This window comes from Haemaphysalis longicornis, unplaced genomic scaffold, assembly GCF_048455015.1.
Source record: "Haemaphysalis longicornis isolate Haplotype H1 unplaced genomic scaffold, Haemaphysalis longicornis Haplotype H1 scaffold_1, whole genome shotgun sequence".
NCBI lineage: Eukaryota > Metazoa > Arthropoda > Arachnida > Ixodida > Ixodidae > Haemaphysalis > Haemaphysalis longicornis.
Genome location: NW_027526203.1, coordinates 369796967 through 369815079, shown reverse-complemented (window position 1 = coordinate 369815079; position 18113 = coordinate 369796967). Strand labels below are relative to the sequence as shown.

Below are 18113 nucleotides of genomic sequence, written 5' to 3'. Positions count from 1 at the left end.
GGTTGCGAATGGCACAATTTTCCCTACTGCCCATTATAAGTAAACTCTGTATAGACTTCCACTATTCAAGTAACGAATTACATGGGTTAAACTGCACAATGCAGCCACTGACATTCAGTTCAGTGTCCCTTTAAGATAAAACTTTCTCATTATTTTTCCCTTTGCACAGGCATGTGCAAATACTTTTATGAAAAGATTGTACATGCTGCAACACCAAAATGCAGCTGTGCTTCATGCATTCATTGATTCTAAAACGGAGGTATTTTCATTTTTACCTGAAGACATAGTGCATTAACTTCCTGTCAATAAGCGGCTAGATTACAAGTAATATATTCAATAGCACGCTAGAAATTAACAGAAAGGACAGAGAAAGGACTGGCAGAACCATTCACCTTTAAGTTTAGTGACATCACAAATTTTACAAGCAGGTTTGTGGAGAGCATGAAAAAGTTCTAGTAAAAAAAAAAAACAGTGCATATGCAGGCTTGCATGCCTTGCAAATAGCGCCTGATTGTGTTCACAAGCAGCTTTTAAATAAATGTGGAGAGGTACGAAATCTTGTACACACATAACCTACCTGCCACGGTGCGGTGGCTTAATGGCTGAGGCGTTGTGCTGCTGGGCCCAAAGGACGTACGTTTGATTACGGCTGTGGCGGGCAATGCCCACGTGTGAAGATTTCAACACAGCTTAGACATTGAGGTGGTCAAAATCTCCGGTCCTTCTCCACAGTGCACCTTGTCGCTCAGTTGCAGCTCTGGTGTGTAAAACCTCGACAGTTTGGATTTGAAATCCTGTATGTGCATTTAACTTGGCTTTCCTTGAATACTCCTCTTAATTAAAACAGTTTTTTCACTCAAGTGGCCGAGGTACCACGAGATAAGCACTGCCTTGTTCAAAGATTGTTCTCTCGTTCCTGTGGTGTGCTTTTTACGAGGCATGTCTACCTACTGGGTAAACAAATATTCAGGTTAAAACTCAAATGCACGTGGTAGCATTAAATTTACAAAATGCTAGTGAATTTCTAGCAGGCAATTCACCAGTGACCTTAGTCGCTGATTGGAGGCACCTGAGTTGCATGTCTGTGGCACAAATGCTGCGTGGTGCTCAGAATTTAAGTTGTACCGCAAAGTGAAAGCTGTTCCCCCCCCCCCCAACTTGTCCCCCACCCTCCAACACCTCCTGCCACCTTCAACAGCCCAGAATGGCGGTACCAACTGGGTTCTCGTGTGAAGAAAAAAAGCGCAGTGTAGTTCCAGGCAATTCGGCATTGTCTCTGCTTATTGTGTTCACTGTGGGCAGTTGCATGTGCGGTAATAGTTGTCCAATGAGCTGTAGATAGTACCGTGAAACACTGCTCAACTGGCTTGGTGGTGCATCTTCAGCCGATGAAGCCAGACATTGCACAAATGGGCCGACGGCAGTGACTCTAGCTTTTCTGGGTATTGAATATGCCCGTTGTCATGACGTTGGCACTTTCGTTTTTCAGTGTTTAAAGGCAGCAGCTGCAATTGGGTTTTCTCTAGCCCAAGTGAGAATGTCTCTTCAAAAAATCTTGATACGATGTGGTTTTGCTGCCAACATAGGGTAACCTGCAAGGCAGGAGAAACTGTTGCCTGTGCTTTACTGCAAAGACAGGGGAGCTTGAAGTTTGAGCTGAAAGAGCTGAAAGCGTTTAGACAGTAACAGCATGTAGAAATTGGTCAGTAGTATCCTAGTCTGTTGTAATAGTTTGATGTGGCTGCAGTTTTTATGCCACGTCAAGATTTGTAATCCCAACTATTAGATGCAGGATGTTGCTACCTTTAATATTGCAAACTATTAGTGCCAGATTATAATTTAGGTTTAAATGGGCGTGATATCGACCAGCTTCCACATTTTCTAAGAACATGTTTGATGAAGTTCAGTCGTCAGTTCCTTCAAGATGCTGTTATAGCTTTCGGAATTTCATGAATTTCATGAAATTCCGAAAGCTATAACAGCATCTTGAAAACTCAGTGTATTACTTCGTACATCTGTAGATTTAACCCGAAAAAACCCGAATTTCTGATCTTTACAAAAAGACCTGATCTCTCCCCAATTCTCAGTTTGAAAAATACTAGCGCTAAATTTTTTACCCCCCGATTTAATAAAAAATATAAAACCCAAAAATGAACAACCCTATTTATACTGTTCATTGCTTATCACTTGAATACTGGACTGCGTGATTGTTAGTTTGAATGTGAATCAAAATCGCATGCATTTTCTGATAGATGGAAGTGCAAAAACATTGACTAAAAGGGAAGGGAAGGTGCAGTGTTCTTGATATGGGGCTTTTTGTGCAAGCTAATTGATCCTTCTTTGTTGTGTGTGAACGTGCAAGCGGGTAACTAAATTTGTTCGAGCTTCAGCAAAATAGATCTGGGGCTGCCAATTCGCTCACTGAGTGCAGAATACCATGCGAAAGGCACGAAGCAAGAATATACAGGAGGTGAAACGTCCCATCGCGATAAGCGCGGGCGAGCGACCCGATAATGTCCCAACGAAAACCAAGGCAGACTGCAAAACTCCGTCGCTGCGACGATGACTGAGAGGGAAGCGGCACCTGATGGATGAAATGATAGCGGCCGCACTTCTTTCCGTGGCTGTGCTTTGCAATGCCGAAAGCGGCAGCCCCGCAGTTTCTTCACCCGTGGCAGACGCCGCTTGCTCAACGTATGACGAGCGCTTGTGACATTATCTGGCCGCGTTAGGAAGCCTCGTTTCCCCTCCTATATTGTTCTTGCTCCGTGGCCAAAGCTATGCTTGTCATACCTCGTTACCTTTTGTTCATATTACAAGGAGATTTGCGATAAAAATGCACAGCAAAATGCGGTGTTTGTGGCTGGAGGAAGCTGCACTTCACACATTAACCTACCACCCTGTTAAATGCATGTGCCTACCCGCCGCGGTGGCTCAGTGGCTAAGGCGTTGCGCTGCTGAGCACGAGGTCGCGGGTTCGATTCCCGGCCGCGGCGGCAGCTTTTCTGATGGAGGCGAAAAGCAAAAACTCCTGTGTGTACGAGATTTCAGTGCACGTTAAAGATCCGCAGGTAGTCAAAATTAATCCGGAGCCCTCCACTACGGCGCGCCTCATCGCCTGCGTTGCGTCGGCGCGTTAAGCCCTACAATCAAATCAAAAATGCATGTGCCGAAACTAGACCTTCAAGAAACTGTGTTGCCTTGCACAGAGTAGATGCCATGCTTGTTCTCTCCTTGTCTATGTTACAACAACCAACATTCACTACTGATTTCTTCTAGTCAAAGGGCAAGGACAAGGAAGCCAAGGATGGGAAGGCTCCTGTGCCTTCTGGTGAGAGCACGGACACAGAGAAGGATGCCAAAGAGGAGCAGTCTCCTCCTGCCAGTGAGTTTTGTGCAAACTTCCCTGCAGGTTGATGTGCTGGAAGAACCTCGTAATCGTTTGTTTCTTGAGCAAAAAAAAAAAAAAAAAAACTGCTGCATTAGTGTTTAAAGGGACACTAAAGGGTGGAAACATGTTGGCCTGTATTGATGGATTACGGTGCAGAGAATCTAAATGCACCATTCTCGCAACTAGCAGGTGTTTAATAAGGCAGAAATCACCAGAAATGTGAAAACAGGGTACGGTGCCCCGTATGCATTTGGGTACTATGGTTTGTGACGTCACAAGTGGTGAATGGCGAGAGCACATTGGAGAAGCATCTAGTATATGTTTTCCTGAAACAAACGGTTCCCAAGTGGTTGAGCACGTGAAATAAATGTAAAGCAAAGCTTTCAGTGAGCTCATCGTACCAGGAAAACGTATACTACAGCTTTTATACACTGCGAGGCAGGCTGCTTCCTTCAAGATTCTGTCAGCCATCATGTTTCAGTTTCGTTTTAGAAAAGCATTGTTGCACAATTAGCGAAGTCAATAACCTACGACGATGAGCGCCCGAGCTTCTGCAGGCGATAAGAGACGGCTGTGATCGCCAGAAGAGGTGATGTAAAGGCACCAGCCTGAACAGTGCCAGCTGGGAGCCCAGGACACTGTGGTGAACATTCGAAACGGTGCTTGCTGCATCAAAAGCTGCCGGCTGGTATGGTATGCTGAAGTATGCGGGCACATTGGCCGCTCGACAATCTGAATGCGTTTCTCATTCAGTCAGTGAAAAATCGGTCCAAGCCAGCCTCCTTGGCCAGAGAAACATTGCCGTGGTAGACCTGTGCACCACCGCACTGTGCCAAGCCGCTGTTGCACGCTGTTTTGCTCGCACCACTCTGGGCCACCTCCAATTTTATTTAGCCTTTAGTGTCCCTTTAAATAGAATTACTTACACCTAAATCTCTCCTAATCTCACCTATTTACACCTAAAGTATACACCTAAATCTCTCCTAGCCAGGATAATGTACCCCCAGATAGCGTCGATTAATCCATAGCCTTCAATAGTGGCACACCTTGTCAACCAGATGTGGCTTCAACATGTCAAACCCCAGCTTGAATTCGATTAATGGGTAGTTTCTAAGTTTCCATTCGACCTTTCCCATAGGAAAACTAAACAGTGCCTCCCTATCCCTAAATTCCAGCTGCCAGCTTCTTGCATTAGAGGTATGGGCAGTCTGACATAGCAGATACTGCCATCAGTGTTCCTTCGAGAACTGCTGATCGTGGCACAAGGCTGCCAAGAGCCAGGACAAAATTCTTCTAGCTCGCACTGCATGTTGTGCAATCCACTGACGCTGAGCTGTTCCATTTCAGATGCAAGCTAAACGACTTACAGAACGAGGGAGTGTGGACATCTGCGTTGCTACAGGCTGCTCAGGAGCGTGCAGAAAACGTGGCATGGTGGTCAATGGAAATCCGTGTACTTCAATCTTGTCTGGAAGCTGCTTTGAAGTGGAGGGGTTTGGACTAGCACTGCCAGCCCAGCTCCCCTTTAACGTGTCCTCAATCTCTAATGATGACATTCCCTTTTCGTGCAACTCTTTAAAAACCTATGCTTTGTCAGTGTTCAAACAGTGTCTATGCGAAACCGTTTGTTGTCTCTCGGCTCCCCACTACCTTGTTGACACTTAGATGTGCCCGTTTCTGTCCACCGATTAAATATTTTTGGAGTGTTGTAGCATGTGGTCAATCAAGACTGTGGCTCCTAACAGTGTTTCTCCCTTCCATCCCCGTCTGCCAGTGGGGGCTGTATCTTGATAAGACATATCCAAATACTTTTGCACAACACTTGAGCCGCTACCAAGCAGGTGCGAGTGGCTATTGATTATGAAACTGTTGCAAACTTGTCACGCAAGCCCTGTCACTGTTTCAGCTCTGAGCACCCCCAACTGTGCCTATTGGGTACCGTTTGTAGCGCGGATATATAAAGTTGTAGACGCCCTCCTGCCCCTTTGTGCCACTTTTTCCTAGCATTGTGCATTCTTCCCCCCCCCAGGAGCACCAAATCGAGTGGAACTCTTAATTTCCTCTGTTCTCTGGACTGTGCATTGCAATGTTGGTCGAAACTTAATTGGAGGTGTGCTTCCGCAGGTACTTCACCCGCCGCCCCCTTCCCCGTGTGTCGCTTTAAAGATGTGTATTTTTATGGCCGCTGTGCGTGCTGTGTTTCCACACTGCCTGTGATCTTGTTTGCATTAAAACTGTCTGTACACATACCTTTCATGTTGTCTGGAAAGTGCACGCATCCCGTCCAGTTGCATGAGCAAGCGTCATCTTCTGCACACACGCAAAGGAATGAAGTGCACCCACGAGATGCTTCCAGCACAGTGTGCACGTGCACCATCTTATCACTGGGACAATATTTGTACACTTTCCAGCGAAACTAGCATAAAATTTTAAATTGCTCGTGCACAATTTGTAGTTAAAGTAAAGTGCTGTGCAAGTCCCTACCCAGTGGGCAATCTTTCACTTTTTATGGTGCTATTTTGTAGGCTGGAAACTCAAATTTAGGGCAAGTCTTGGATCTTGGGTATAAGAGATCCTAGCTCAGATTACAAGAGGCGAATGGAGTGCCATAAAAAGCAGGGGCAAATAGGTGCAAGGAGTGGATTTGAACTTGCATGATAGAAGAGATTAAAAGTTTGAGGTGGAACAAAGTAACACTCGCAGTGCAAACAAGCTTGCAATGCAGCTTTTGTGTTGCTGGGGGTATGAACGTGAAGGTGTTGCAAGTACAAACTTGGGGTGGGGAGGGGGGAGTTTTTATAGGCACCCTGCACCGGACAGAGGCCACTGAGAGCACAGCAAATTTCCTAATAAAGCTGTCTGTAGCATATGCTAGGGCATCAAAGGAGTGGCGATCTCTTGACTAGTTATCACCTACTGCCCGCAGCGTGCCATTCCAACGCTCTGGGGTTGACACTGAGACACAGTGTAAAGACGGCCATGCTGAATCTATCAGTTCCTCCTCTCCTTTTGTTATCTGCAATCTGATTGGTCTGCCACATCGACGAAAGCCTTTTCTTCTGCTCCACTTAAACAGTTCGTTCATCTCTGCTTTTCTCAAGTACCCAACAGCCAACCTTCCAGTATAATCGCAACACATTCATGTACTTGGGCGAACATGTTAGGATTGAGTTCGCAGGTTTGCTTTGCTTGAACAAAAAAAACTTTCACATCTTTACTTTAGTTATACACAAATCATTTTGACAGGCTCTGAAAATGTGGGCAAAAACCTGGAGAAAGCAGACCTGTGGTGATGTTGTAATGCCATAGCAGTAATGATGCAATTACGATTCAGTGATGGTCCAACGTGGTGCAATGATGACAGTGGTAATACATGGGCCACTGCTTCGGAGCTGCACAACTGTTGCTTCAGACCTGTAAATCCCCCTGCATGGGTATAGACCATAGAGCAGTAAAAAAAGGACCTGGAAGCACCATTAAAGTTCTCAACCTTTCACTTGGACGAGTAAAGCTCGCCGTCCTTGGCCAATCCCCGACTAGCTGTGCAGCATAATGTGCTGCTGCTGGGCCCCAAGTGTCGCAAGCAGCTGCACTGTCAGATATTTATATGCAACCTTCACACTTTCACAGCCCTCGCCCTACCCTTTCCCACCATCACCCAGTAGAAGTGTAAACAGGTAGTGCCACATATGCGGTTTTTATGAACCTTGCAAGAAGATTTAGATACGCTTGCAACACCCACAAATGTGGTACAAGGAGCAAAAACCCCTTGCCTCGTTACATTTCTAAGCTTGCAGCAAGGCCTGGTTTGTGTTCCTGTTCCTTCAAGGTTGTACAGCTGCAGAGGTGGTTTTGTGAACAATCAATGTGTCCTCAACTCCACACTTTGTTCATAAGGACTTCACTCTAATTGCTCAAGAATTTGCTGAAAGACCGGTTAAGTTATGCTCTGCTGAGAAGCAAAACAATGTTTGTAGGCATAACTCCTAAGTTCACCTTCATCTGATCAACACGTCAACATATACTCTGCACACAAGAATTATTGGGAAGGCTGATCTAGCAGGCTTCCCGAGATTCATTTCCAAATAAGGCCCCCGCCACTGGACCTTCTGTAAGTATATCGTTCTGCTATACCTCTTATTTCAGATGCCAACCTAGTTTCAACAATGACTGCACCTAATTCTAATAACGATTGATTCTCATATTTTACCTTGGCATTCATCGAAGCCCTAGTCGGTTTGCATGTACAAATATATATGTAGACATACAACAACAAAAAGAAAAGTATTGATATGGTGAGCCAAGTCATCCTGGTGAGAGCACAAGAGTTGAATCGCACTTGGCAATTCTCATATTTTACCTTGGCATTCATCGAAGCCCCAGTCGGTTTGCATGTACAAATATATATGTAGACATACAACAACAAAAAGAAAAGTATTGATGTGGTGAGCCAAGTCATCCTGGTGAGAGCACAAGAGTTGAATCGCACTTGGCAATAGGCTGTTGATACTAAACCAAAGTGTCCTAAGCCCATTCAGTTGCCGACAGCTTCTGCTTGAGGTAAAAAATAAATACCCGTGTTACAAAAAAAACTTGCAAGAAATGCTCTTAGTTACCATCAACTTTGCAGCTGCTGGTACATTGTACTGGTGTTAGCACACAGCTATGCTTTGGCACGCTAGATTGAGATGGCAGCAGTTATTTTGTGGTGTCCTTGCTCGAGGTGCAGGCGTTTCGTGCAAACAAATCAGCCCTGCATTTCGTCAGAGTGAATTACTGAAAACGAAGGCAGCTCACACTAACACGAAGACTTGAAGGTAGCGAAGCTGTACGCAACCTTCACAATCATCATGATGGTGTAAGTCCACAATTGCAGCCAATTCGCTTCTTCGCTGCCGCAACGACCTTTACTCCATCTTTGTTGCTACAACGGCAAATCAGAATAAAACCAAAGAAGCAGAATGAATGAACGGAACGCGCACGCTTAAACTAGTCACCCGCAGGTGCAACATGTACCCTATCACGTGTTCTGTGTCGAGCAGGTGGCGTGATTCCCCTCCCCACAGTCGCAGCCAAGTGAGTAAGCCGGTTAACTACCTGGTACTAACTCGCAGTCGTAGTTGAGTGGGTAAGATGATGTTCATCTACCAGACAGGCTTGAATCCTACCGGTGCCGCTGATTTTTCTTTATACTGTTGTACCGAGTTTTGTGAAACGCCGAAATCAATCAACTTCGCTATTAAAATGTTTATACTGTAGCCAAACAGTGAAAGTATTTGTCACTAAGGCATTCGTGTGGAGACCAATTCTCTGGTTACGCAACAAATCTCGTGCACAATCAACTCTGGAAACCATGAAGTAGCATAATTTATTGTGATTGTATCGCACAAATGCACTCTTCAGAACTTTTATACCAACCATGAGGTTAGTTCCAAATCCACTTTTCAAGTCAGTGCACCCTTTATTAGACAACCGATTCCAAATTGGTTTTCAATACACGAGGCCTGCCTCATTCATGACTACGGGGGTAACACAGACACTAAGTGACTTCATTTCTTCAGCTGTGTTCTTGGTTGTTGAGAAGGGAAGCAGTATGATGGTTACACTTATTACACATGAAGTATTCAATCGATACATCCAATGCAGCAGCACTCTGTCCCCGACATGTCACTTGTCTGCTTCTTCCACCCCTGCTTGTGCCATGAGATCCGTGATGTTCCTTTCCAAGTCGTCGATGCGATGCCCCATATCGTCGAGTGATGCACGTTAAAGAAAGTACATGACAGCAGGCACATAATGGTTTCATGTATCGAACCGCGTAAGCATGCAGATATGAAGCAATTGATCCCAGTTGCAGGCAGGCCTAGCTATGACTATGGCACAAAAGCAGTGGTTTGGTCAGGCACAAGACACGAGTGCTTTAAAGCAAGATGTCAAACTGGAACCAAGCCTAACCTGGAGTTTTTAAATTTTACCGAAAGATACTACTAGTTCATGATGAAACAGTACAATCACGCACTGCTCATAATGCACAATCCATGCCATTTGGTTCCTTTCTATTTCATGAATGATCAGCTTTGTAATTGCTCAGGCTTTTTTTTTTGCCCTCTCGTCAATCGCAAGAATATAAATGCTCTCCTCTCGATGAAGACACAGAGAAAGAGATTAGCACCCATAGTGGAAGCGTATGTTGCTCTGATCGTGTGTGCTGAGTGGTTTTAAAAAATTTGACACATATGACTGAACATGAACTCCGGTTAACCAGATACAAATTTCAGCTCTTATCCGCTGCCTGCAACAGCCGAATAAAAACAGAACTATAACGTCTATTTTGCTCTGGATAGCCCTTCCATTGCCTTGCCTTTCACATAGCTTGATGTGCCATCACTAACCAGGTGCATGGAAAGCCCCAGGTGTGTGGTATATTAAAGGGACACTGAAGTGAATTTGCCAAATTTCCGTTTTTGTTTGCATTGCATAGACTGGCTCAAATGAACACACTTGTCATCATTTATCCAGTCAATAAAGCAGTATTTAATTTATAAATCCTGAAAGAAAAAATAATACCATGCGCCTTCTGTGGTGGCCGCAACAACAAACAGCAGCGACTCGCATACGAGATGCGATGTGATTGGACGATGTCCAAGATTAGAATTCAAATGAGTTTCGGTTCTGTAAAACAACTTGCTTGGCATCCGATATTATCAATGGATGGGCATTCTCGATATCTCAGTAATTGGCATACCACGCTTCTGCCATGTTGTCGGCTGTAAAATGCGTCAGATAAGCCTACCAGCATAGCTTGTAATCGTAACAATCACTAGCCGAGGCATACGCTGTGGATGAATGCCCTCCGTGTCACCACAGACGCTCAAATGCAACGCGCTTTTCCCCCCATCTTTGTAGCCTGCCTGGCTCGTGCCTGTATCGTAAGAAGCGTGTTTGCACCAGGCCAAAGGTCAGCTGATTCCGGACTGTGCCCGCAAGCAGTCGGTGCTTATGGCAACACCACACCAACGAACTTTCCAGCGTGTCAGTGCCAGCCTGCACGCATTCTGCGAACTCGCTTGTGGAGCAATGAATGTTACAGCACAAAAATGGTAAATTCAGCATAGAAAACATTACCCAAAAACAAACAAATCAACTCCCCAAAAAAAACATGCGCAATCGGGGATACGAACTTGCAAATTGCAAAACAATGCACCTAATGCTCCAGACACTCAAACATAAGTCAGCACTGTTAGGTTCGATGAAGTATATATCGTATAGCCTGTTTACATTTTTATTTAGTCTTAGCATTCCAAGCAGCTTAGACTATTTCTTGAATAACGCTCGTGCGTGTAAGCCTCCCCCAAATTTTCACAAATATCTTATCTAGTGATTGCATTCCTTAGGCAGACAAGTGATCGAAAATGTGTGGTTGTGCTACTGACCGCTGTGCTAGTTCACCCAGCGCGAAAAAGTGCTTCCCACACCTCGGTTTTATGCTGTACAATAAAAGTTTCGGTTTATTTTAATTCCTTAGTACGTACATTAACTTTTCTGAATCTTCTCTCGCCTTTAATTGGCCTTAGATTTTTCTACTACCAGATTTTTCTACTACCAGTCAGAAAAGCATCGCATGTGCGCTTGTGTGGAACTACTTGGGCTTAGAGCTTGATACAAACTACAAACTAACAAACTAAAGGCACCTTCTCCCAGGCACAAATTGTGTCATGGCTTAGTTTCAACTGACCATACGAATTGCGACGACACGCCGGCAGCCGACAGGCTAAACGGTGGGCCAACTGATTCTGTCGGAGGGTCAGCGAGCCAGGCCATCTCGATTGGGTATCATACGAAACGTCATATGAAATCGGCAAGGATGATGCAGAGAGGAGGACAGCACTTTCGCACTGATTTTTCTACTAAATAAAGTCTCGTAAATGCAGAGAGAGTGGTCGAAACATGTCCTAACTAGAGACTCCAGGCTACGCTTAGCGCAAGTAATCCCACAATGTTTACAAATTACTTCAGTGTCTCTTTAAGTCAGCTTGTTTTTCACGTCAAGTACAGCGGACATACGCCTGTTGTTTAATGAATTTAAATATTACAATAGACATAGCACAGGAAACAGCACACGGATATAGTCCTCATTTTGAAAGAAAACTTAGGACCCGTTTTTGAGGGCACTAATCAGTTCATCTTTGAAGAAAGGGCAGTGGTAGTGTCGGCAAGAACAAAATGTAGAAAGGTAGACGAGACAGGCACAGTCCCGAAAATACAGTGCCTGTCCAGTATACCCTTTTTGTTGCTTTGTGTGCTTTTGCACTGCTTTGTTTTCAGAGATGCACTTTACCAACTACTGTGACTCACAATTCTCTTGATGCCCCCCCCCCCTTAAAAAAAAAAGCGGAGTGAGAAACCTATCAGCTTTTTCTAGTGCAAATTTACCCCTTTAAGTTTATAATTTAAACTGTTATGTAAAATCGAAAGACACTATGGCAGGTGTCGGGTAAAATGGAAGCTTATTCACACACATACACCACCCATAACTATAACAGAATATGTGCAGGCGATCAGAGCCTTAATGCAGTGGCTGAGCATTGTGTTAATGCCTTATACCCTGCAGCTAATGACTACTAACAATTTATCCCCAGTGACAAAACAATTGACTCGATAGGTAACAAGCATCCCAACCACGAGAAGTAAATCTGGCACAGAAGAGGTATCGGCTAGGGCGTGCTCTCCACACACTCAAATAATGAATGGTAGCCTACTTCTATCACTGATAAGAATGGTATACAAGCAATGTGTGCTGCCAGTGATTACACAGGGCAGAAAATTGGCACCTTATTAAACATTAGGAAAGAAAACCCAGCTACAGGCCACAGAATGAAGGACAATAATTGTAACGCTCAGGGACACAAGACGAGCACCTTGCATCAGGGAACAAACTCGGGTGGAAGCTATCCCAGTTCAAATGATGAAAAAGTAACGAACATGAGCTGGACATGTAATGCGACAAAACTGCAACCAGTGGAACACCAGGGTGACAGAGAGGCCATCAAGCGATGGGACGAGAAGTATGGGGAAAACCCTTAACTCGACGCAGGGGTGAATTAAGAAGATGTGCGGGCAAAGAACGGACCCAGGTAGCATAGAACAGGAGCGGTTCAAGATCTATGGGAGAGGCCTTCATACTGCAGCGACCTGGATAGGCTGGCGATTAAGATGATTTATGCTGTTACCACAAAGACTTTTTGTTCTTACACTACAACTGATTTTTTTTTTTAATCTGCCGCTGGTATTTAAGCCTGTCACCTCCTAACTATGAATGTTATGCACCAGGGCGTGGCTTTTAACCCGTGCTTTCAAGCCTCTTCGATGCGATTGCAACAGAAAAGAAATGGATAGAAATTGCTTAGATGGAAAACTGCCTCTTTTCAAGCGGTGGCTTATGTGAATAGTGGGTTATTGGTTTGAAGGGGAGTGGAAACTGCCTTCACACGAGAAACAAGATCCATAATGGGCTTGCACTGGCACTGTCAGCCAAAATGGTGCTTCGACAGATTAGTTTTGACCACCTGGCGATCTTTAACGCGCGTCGAAATCTCGAACACATGGGCATTTTTGCTTTTCGCCTCCATCAGAAAAGCGGCCGCCACGGCCGGGAATCAAACCCATGTCCTCATGCTCAGAAGCACAACGCCCAGCCACTGAGCCACTGCGGAGGGGTGATGCAACAAATGAGGTATACAGAATGATTGCTGGAGTTGGGCTTGAAAGTGCCCTCGTTTGGTTTCTCGTTGTCCAGGGTTTTACCAAGTGTAATTTTATCTACTCGCATGCCTTTGTACATATCAATCAAATAAACCATGATTTGGTTTGTGATGTATTACTTAGTTTTATACAGTAACTAAAAAGCAAAGACGTTACTTTTTCACAGTAATTGTAACTGTAACAAGTTACTTTTGGAAACTGTTACTTTTACTTTTGGCTTCGGTAACTGTAACTGTAACACTGTTACTTTTTATTGGTAACATGCCCATGACTGAAAAGAACACAAAATTTCCAGAAAACATCGAGCGACCCTCTCCAAAACGCTCATCGGTTCCATACGAGCTAAGAACCAGAACGATTGTGGCCCAGATAGTACTTTAAAACGAAGGGTTGTACAAGCCATCATGTATGTTAGGGCATCTCCTTCCCTGCCCAAAAGACCATGGCAAGTACAAGATGCCTAGAGCCGTATACAGAATTCTGTGTATTGAGTGTCCCCACTCATATTCAATACTCATTCATTCAATATTCATTCATATTCAATATACCTGAACAAATCAGGAGATACAACGATGATGTCTGGAAACTAAACAACAAGTGCAGCGCCACTGCCCAACACTGTAAGACATTTGAAAAAAATTGACTTTTGTGGGACAACCATTCTCAAAACCGAATGAAGAAAGAAACCATTGCTAGAGTCGTAGCACATTCAATTACTTAACTGCTCCTTTAGAAGTATCCTTACTGCTTACACAGATGGACTGCACTCCACCTCAAGGCACTCAGACAGTGACTTCCCAAGCTAAGGTCTATAAGATGGCGCTGCAGCATAAGTCAAAGAAGGAACTCAGCTATAGTTCATACCACAAGCTACGTGCAGCACTGTGGAGGCTACATTGTTGTCAACTACCCGCCCTCTCAGGGCGCCTAACTCACCACGAAGGAAGCGACAAAAGGCGCGGGGCCTTGCGGTTCTACCTGCTGAGAGGGGAGAAGGAAATGTCCTTCCTGTCAGGGCCCCCTTCATGGTGCGTTAGGCACCCTCAGGGGGCGTACTTTTGATGTAGTCTCCACAGTGCTGCACATAGCTTGTGGTATGAACTACAGTTCCGAGACCTCTCTATTGGCTGAACATGCTCCCAATACATCGGGTTAGATGTGCCCAGGAGACCCCAAAGAGCATGTAGCTTGACCGGCGAGAGCTTCTTGTACCCTGCCCTAGTCAACACGGAGTCCTTGGAGCAGCGAGAACAGAGCTTGAAGGTGGCCTGAAATTTGAAGCTCAGCAAGTACAGAGCTACGCTTCTGCTTCGTGGTCTCCAAAAAGACAAGAAATGGGAATGCTTCTCATGATCTTGCAGCGGAATGGTGATTTAGAAGGACAGAGATGCAACGGAAGCGCCATGAAAAATGAGTCAAGCTGGAGTGGAAAGCGCTTATACTTAGGACAGTAGCAACAAGGGCTAGAAACAACATCGGATGAAGCGCATCCGGTGTTGCACTTCATTCGGTGTTGTCTTTCTATTCCTTGTTGCTGCTGTCCTAAGTATAAGCACTTTCCACTCCAGCTATGCGGCACCAACTAGCCCCCACAGATGCCCTGTTAAAGTGAGTCAACCCACCCCAAAGTCGCCGCTAGATGCCAAGCCCAGGCCGAACGTGCTCTCCAATGCATTACAGCAGCAGTAGCAGATCCTAGTGAATGTGATGTAAAATTGAGTAGCCATTCAATAATGCATGCAATTGTGCTGTGTTGAAGTGGGCTAAAAATTAAGAAATAATTAGACTAACCACTAGATAGACAATAAGATAATAGCTACACAAACTATACGCCTCTTTTATTCGTCACTTCGGACTGCTCAGAACTGCTCCAAAGCAGCTCTGTTATTCATTCGCCCATAGGATTGCTATCGCAAGAGCAATGTTGAGGTGCCCAGGAACTGCTCAACACTGCTCTGCACAGGTAAATAAAAGAGACCATATGACAGCAGAAATGAAAAAAAAATGTATGCTCACATGAAATTAGCTTCTACTTTGTAGAATGACCCTCTGCAGTTTTTTTTTTATTAGCCACAGCAAAACTCTCATAAACTGCATGTCAACATACAACTTCCATCAACATAAATACGTCCTAGGCTTTTTGTTATTTTCAATTTTTTACAAACTGCACTACTCTTCCAGTAAATTGTATCAGCCTTATGTTTCACTTGAAGGCCCTACACTACCGTGAATTTAGAATGAAGCCTGGGGCAGTGACCTAAAGTAACATTAATGCTAGCATGCATGCAGCCATGGAAAATAAACGCGCTAAATGCCTACTTTTGTTTGCATTGCTCAGTAGCCTTTCTAGCACATGCTGCAGCATTCTGAAACGATGAACAAACTGATGGTCGTCACGCCAACTGATGCTTGCAGTGTGTTTTCATTGAGTGGGAAGCACGCGCTCCCCTTCGCTCCCCTTCGTCACCCGGCAGACATTCACGAGCTTTCCAAGTTGCTGGCAAATGGCTCACTTGTTACATTAATGGGGAATGTGATCGGTGTTGAAAAAAAAACGAAATGTGTGTGTTGTGTAACGATACAAATTACCTGAACAGTTAAATTATACGTGAGATAAGGAAGTTTCAGCTTGCTAATGCTATGGTACAGGTAGAGATCAGTTGAAATCAGTCATCACACAGAACACTGGGAGTTGTCTTTTGATAGCCACAAATACAGCAAGCACAAAATGCACCAAGCAGGTCCATGCAACAACGCTATAATGACGTAAAAGGATATTTCGTGTTAGTATCTGATCTGACATCACTTGAAATTTGTCCTGCATCTGCTGAAGTAGGGCTTGCACCTGAAAAACAAGCATGCAAAAACGCAAATTGCAGTAGATTTGGCAGTACATGCACAGGAAGCGTGCATCAACTTAAGAAAATATTCAGCTTACTTTTATTTTTCCAGTAGAATAGGTAATAAAACTTTTTTTTTTTTTCCACATAGAATGACTCAGTATACTAAGCCACACCTTTATTTCAGTAAACAAGCAGACAGAAGAAAAACTTTGCTACCTAAGTAACACTTAATATTCAGGAGAGCTGCTACCTCAATTGGTACATATTCTTAAAGCAAAGTACGTATTCGTGCAGCTGATATGCACAACTAAAAGCCACTACAAGCAATAACGGAATAGTAGAGTAAACGGAAGTGTGTAACAAAAAATTCTAACTTACGTATTGCGTCAAGTCTTGGATATTTTTCGGATCCGGCACGACATCACCCAACGATGCAGATTTGTTCAGATCAGGCTTGGTATCTTGATTTTTGCCAGAGCTGTAACCGGACTGCTCTGCCATCGCTGCGTTCGGAGAAACGGAGTTTACACGTTTAAATTCGCCTAGATCGGAAAAACACCAAACTCAATGCATTCAGTCTATGCAGCGCAAAAACTGTGCAACAGAATAAGGTCACTGCAACCAGAAGAGAGTTTCTCTTCCCACCGTAAGCGTTGATTTGACACTAAGTTCACTCGGTAACAAGAAAATGCGTACCTTATATTTGACCGCGGCACCAGCAGTTGCTCAGATTATTACAATTATGGCGAATGCAGCCCTTGTTTATACAACGTTCCTTGCGCCCAACCAGACCGGAGGTGGAAAAGTGGAGTAGTGATTACGGTTACATTGGTTGCATACACACAGCGATCACAGAACACGGAGGTATCACAGCGAAGACAAACTCGCAGCCACTCCAACCGATCAGGCGTCCGCCGTTGACAAGCCAGTCCGCCAGCGAGGCCAGTGGCGCTTCATGTCAGCTAGTTACTGGCGGTAAATGAGTTTCGTTCAAATCAGCTTTGCTCAAAAGGATTGATTTGATTGATTGATTGTAGGGTTTAACGCGCCGACGCAACGCAGGCGATGAGGCGCGCCGTAGTGGAGGACTCCGGATTAATTTTGACCACCTGGCATGGGCGTCCGGAAGGGGGGGCAAGGGGGGGAAACTGCCCCCCCCCCCCCCCCTTGGAAATTCGGATATTTTTATGCACTACAAAAAAGCTGCACAGCTTGGTTGGCCCATAATTAAAATAACTTGGCCCTGAAGGACAGAAGAGAGGAGAGAACGACACCGACGTTCTCTCCTTTGTCCCGTCCTTCAGCGCAAAGTTTTTTTTAATTATGTACGTGAACCAACTAGCGCAACAATCCACGCTACTCAAATGATTAGCACACTCAGGTCCTGCGTAACCGTATGGAACGCCCTATAGGACTGCGGTCAACATTGCACTTTAGACACTGATTAACATTGCCGGTCATGTGACGGCAGTGAAACAGGCTGTCTGTGCTGGCTATTGAAGATAGCGAACAATTCTGAAAGGTTTGACGGGGTTTTTTTTTGTTTTGTTTGTTTTTGTTTTTGTTTGTTTTAACTTTCGATTTATGCAGTCTTACCGCAAGAACTTCAGTTTTCGGACAAAGTTGCAGCTATATCTAGCAAAAAGAAATCTTAACCGCTACACCTAGTATGGAGAGTGTAACATCCTCCCGTGCCGTCCCATCACCTTGTACACCCTTTCCTTCGAAATTGCGAAATGTCGGCACCACCCAAGCCCCGAAACAAAACCTATAAGTCAGCCCCTCAAAACGCTTCTACGCCTGTACTGCATTGAAAGCCAGTTAGGCGAGTAGTATCTTTATTGTGTGAGCAATTTCAACAGACTTCATCGCACATGTCATCTCGCAATTTGCCCAGAAAAACCCGAGGCGTCTGCAGCTGCTATTCAAGGAAGATTGATGGAGTGCAGTTCTAGGTATGTGAATGTATTGTGCTGTGTGCTGGTGATCAGTTGGCGTGAGTCAAGCACCCTCACGCAGCGAGACTGGCCGGCCACTCTTCTTGTGGCAGTAACTTTTCGCATTTGCTTTATTAACTTTATTTATTTGTAAATAAAATCCATGTATATCCTCCAAGT

At 44.6% G+C, this 18113-nt stretch overlaps 2 protein-coding genes across 3 annotated transcripts in view; one reads left to right on the top strand and one right to left on the bottom strand.

The window, feature by feature from the left end:
- Nucleotides 1–5640, top strand: part of LOC144155070 (synaptic vesicle membrane protein VAT-1 homolog-like) — a 53343-nt gene extending 47703 nt beyond the window's left edge. For both annotated transcript variants that reach the window (XM_077686307.1, XM_077686306.1), the window contains exons 9-10: nt 3280–3385; nt 4739–5640. In XM_077686307.1, the coding sequence (XP_077542433.1) occupies nt 3280–3385; nt 4739–4749 (117 nt within the window). In that variant the 3' untranslated portion in view covers nt 4750–5640. The remainder of the gene's footprint in view (nt 1–3279; nt 3386–4738) is intronic.
- Nucleotides 5641–8734: 3094 nt separating this feature from the next.
- Nucleotides 8735–16943, bottom strand: LOC144155071 (uncharacterized). Its single transcript, XM_077686308.1, has 4 exons — nt 16693–16943; nt 16375–16499; nt 15932–15998; nt 8735–9147 (listed from the first exon to the last, which is right to left on the bottom strand). Exons 2-4 carry the CDS (start codon nt 16495–16497, stop codon nt 9059–9061), a joined length of 279 nt encoding a protein of 92 aa, XP_077542434.1. The 5' UTR covers nt 16498–16499; nt 16693–16943; the 3' UTR covers nt 8735–9058.
- Between the last annotated feature and the right edge of the window lie 1170 nt (nt 16944–18113).

Excerpts from the sequence above, each read along its gene's own strand:
- LOC144155071 (XM_077686308.1), bottom strand. The coding sequence starts at position 16,497 with ATGGCAGAGCAGTCCGGTTACAGCTCTGGCAAAAATCAAGATACCAAG. Across the intron at positions 15,999-16,374 it reads TCCAAGACTTGACGCAATAC|GTGCAAGCCCTACTTCAGCA; the intron begins GTAAGTTAGAAT and ends CTTGTTTTTCAG. Across the intron at positions 9,148-15,931 it reads AGATCAGATACTAACACGAA|TCGACGATATGGGGCATCGC; the intron begins ATATCCTTTTAC and ends AACGTGCATCAC.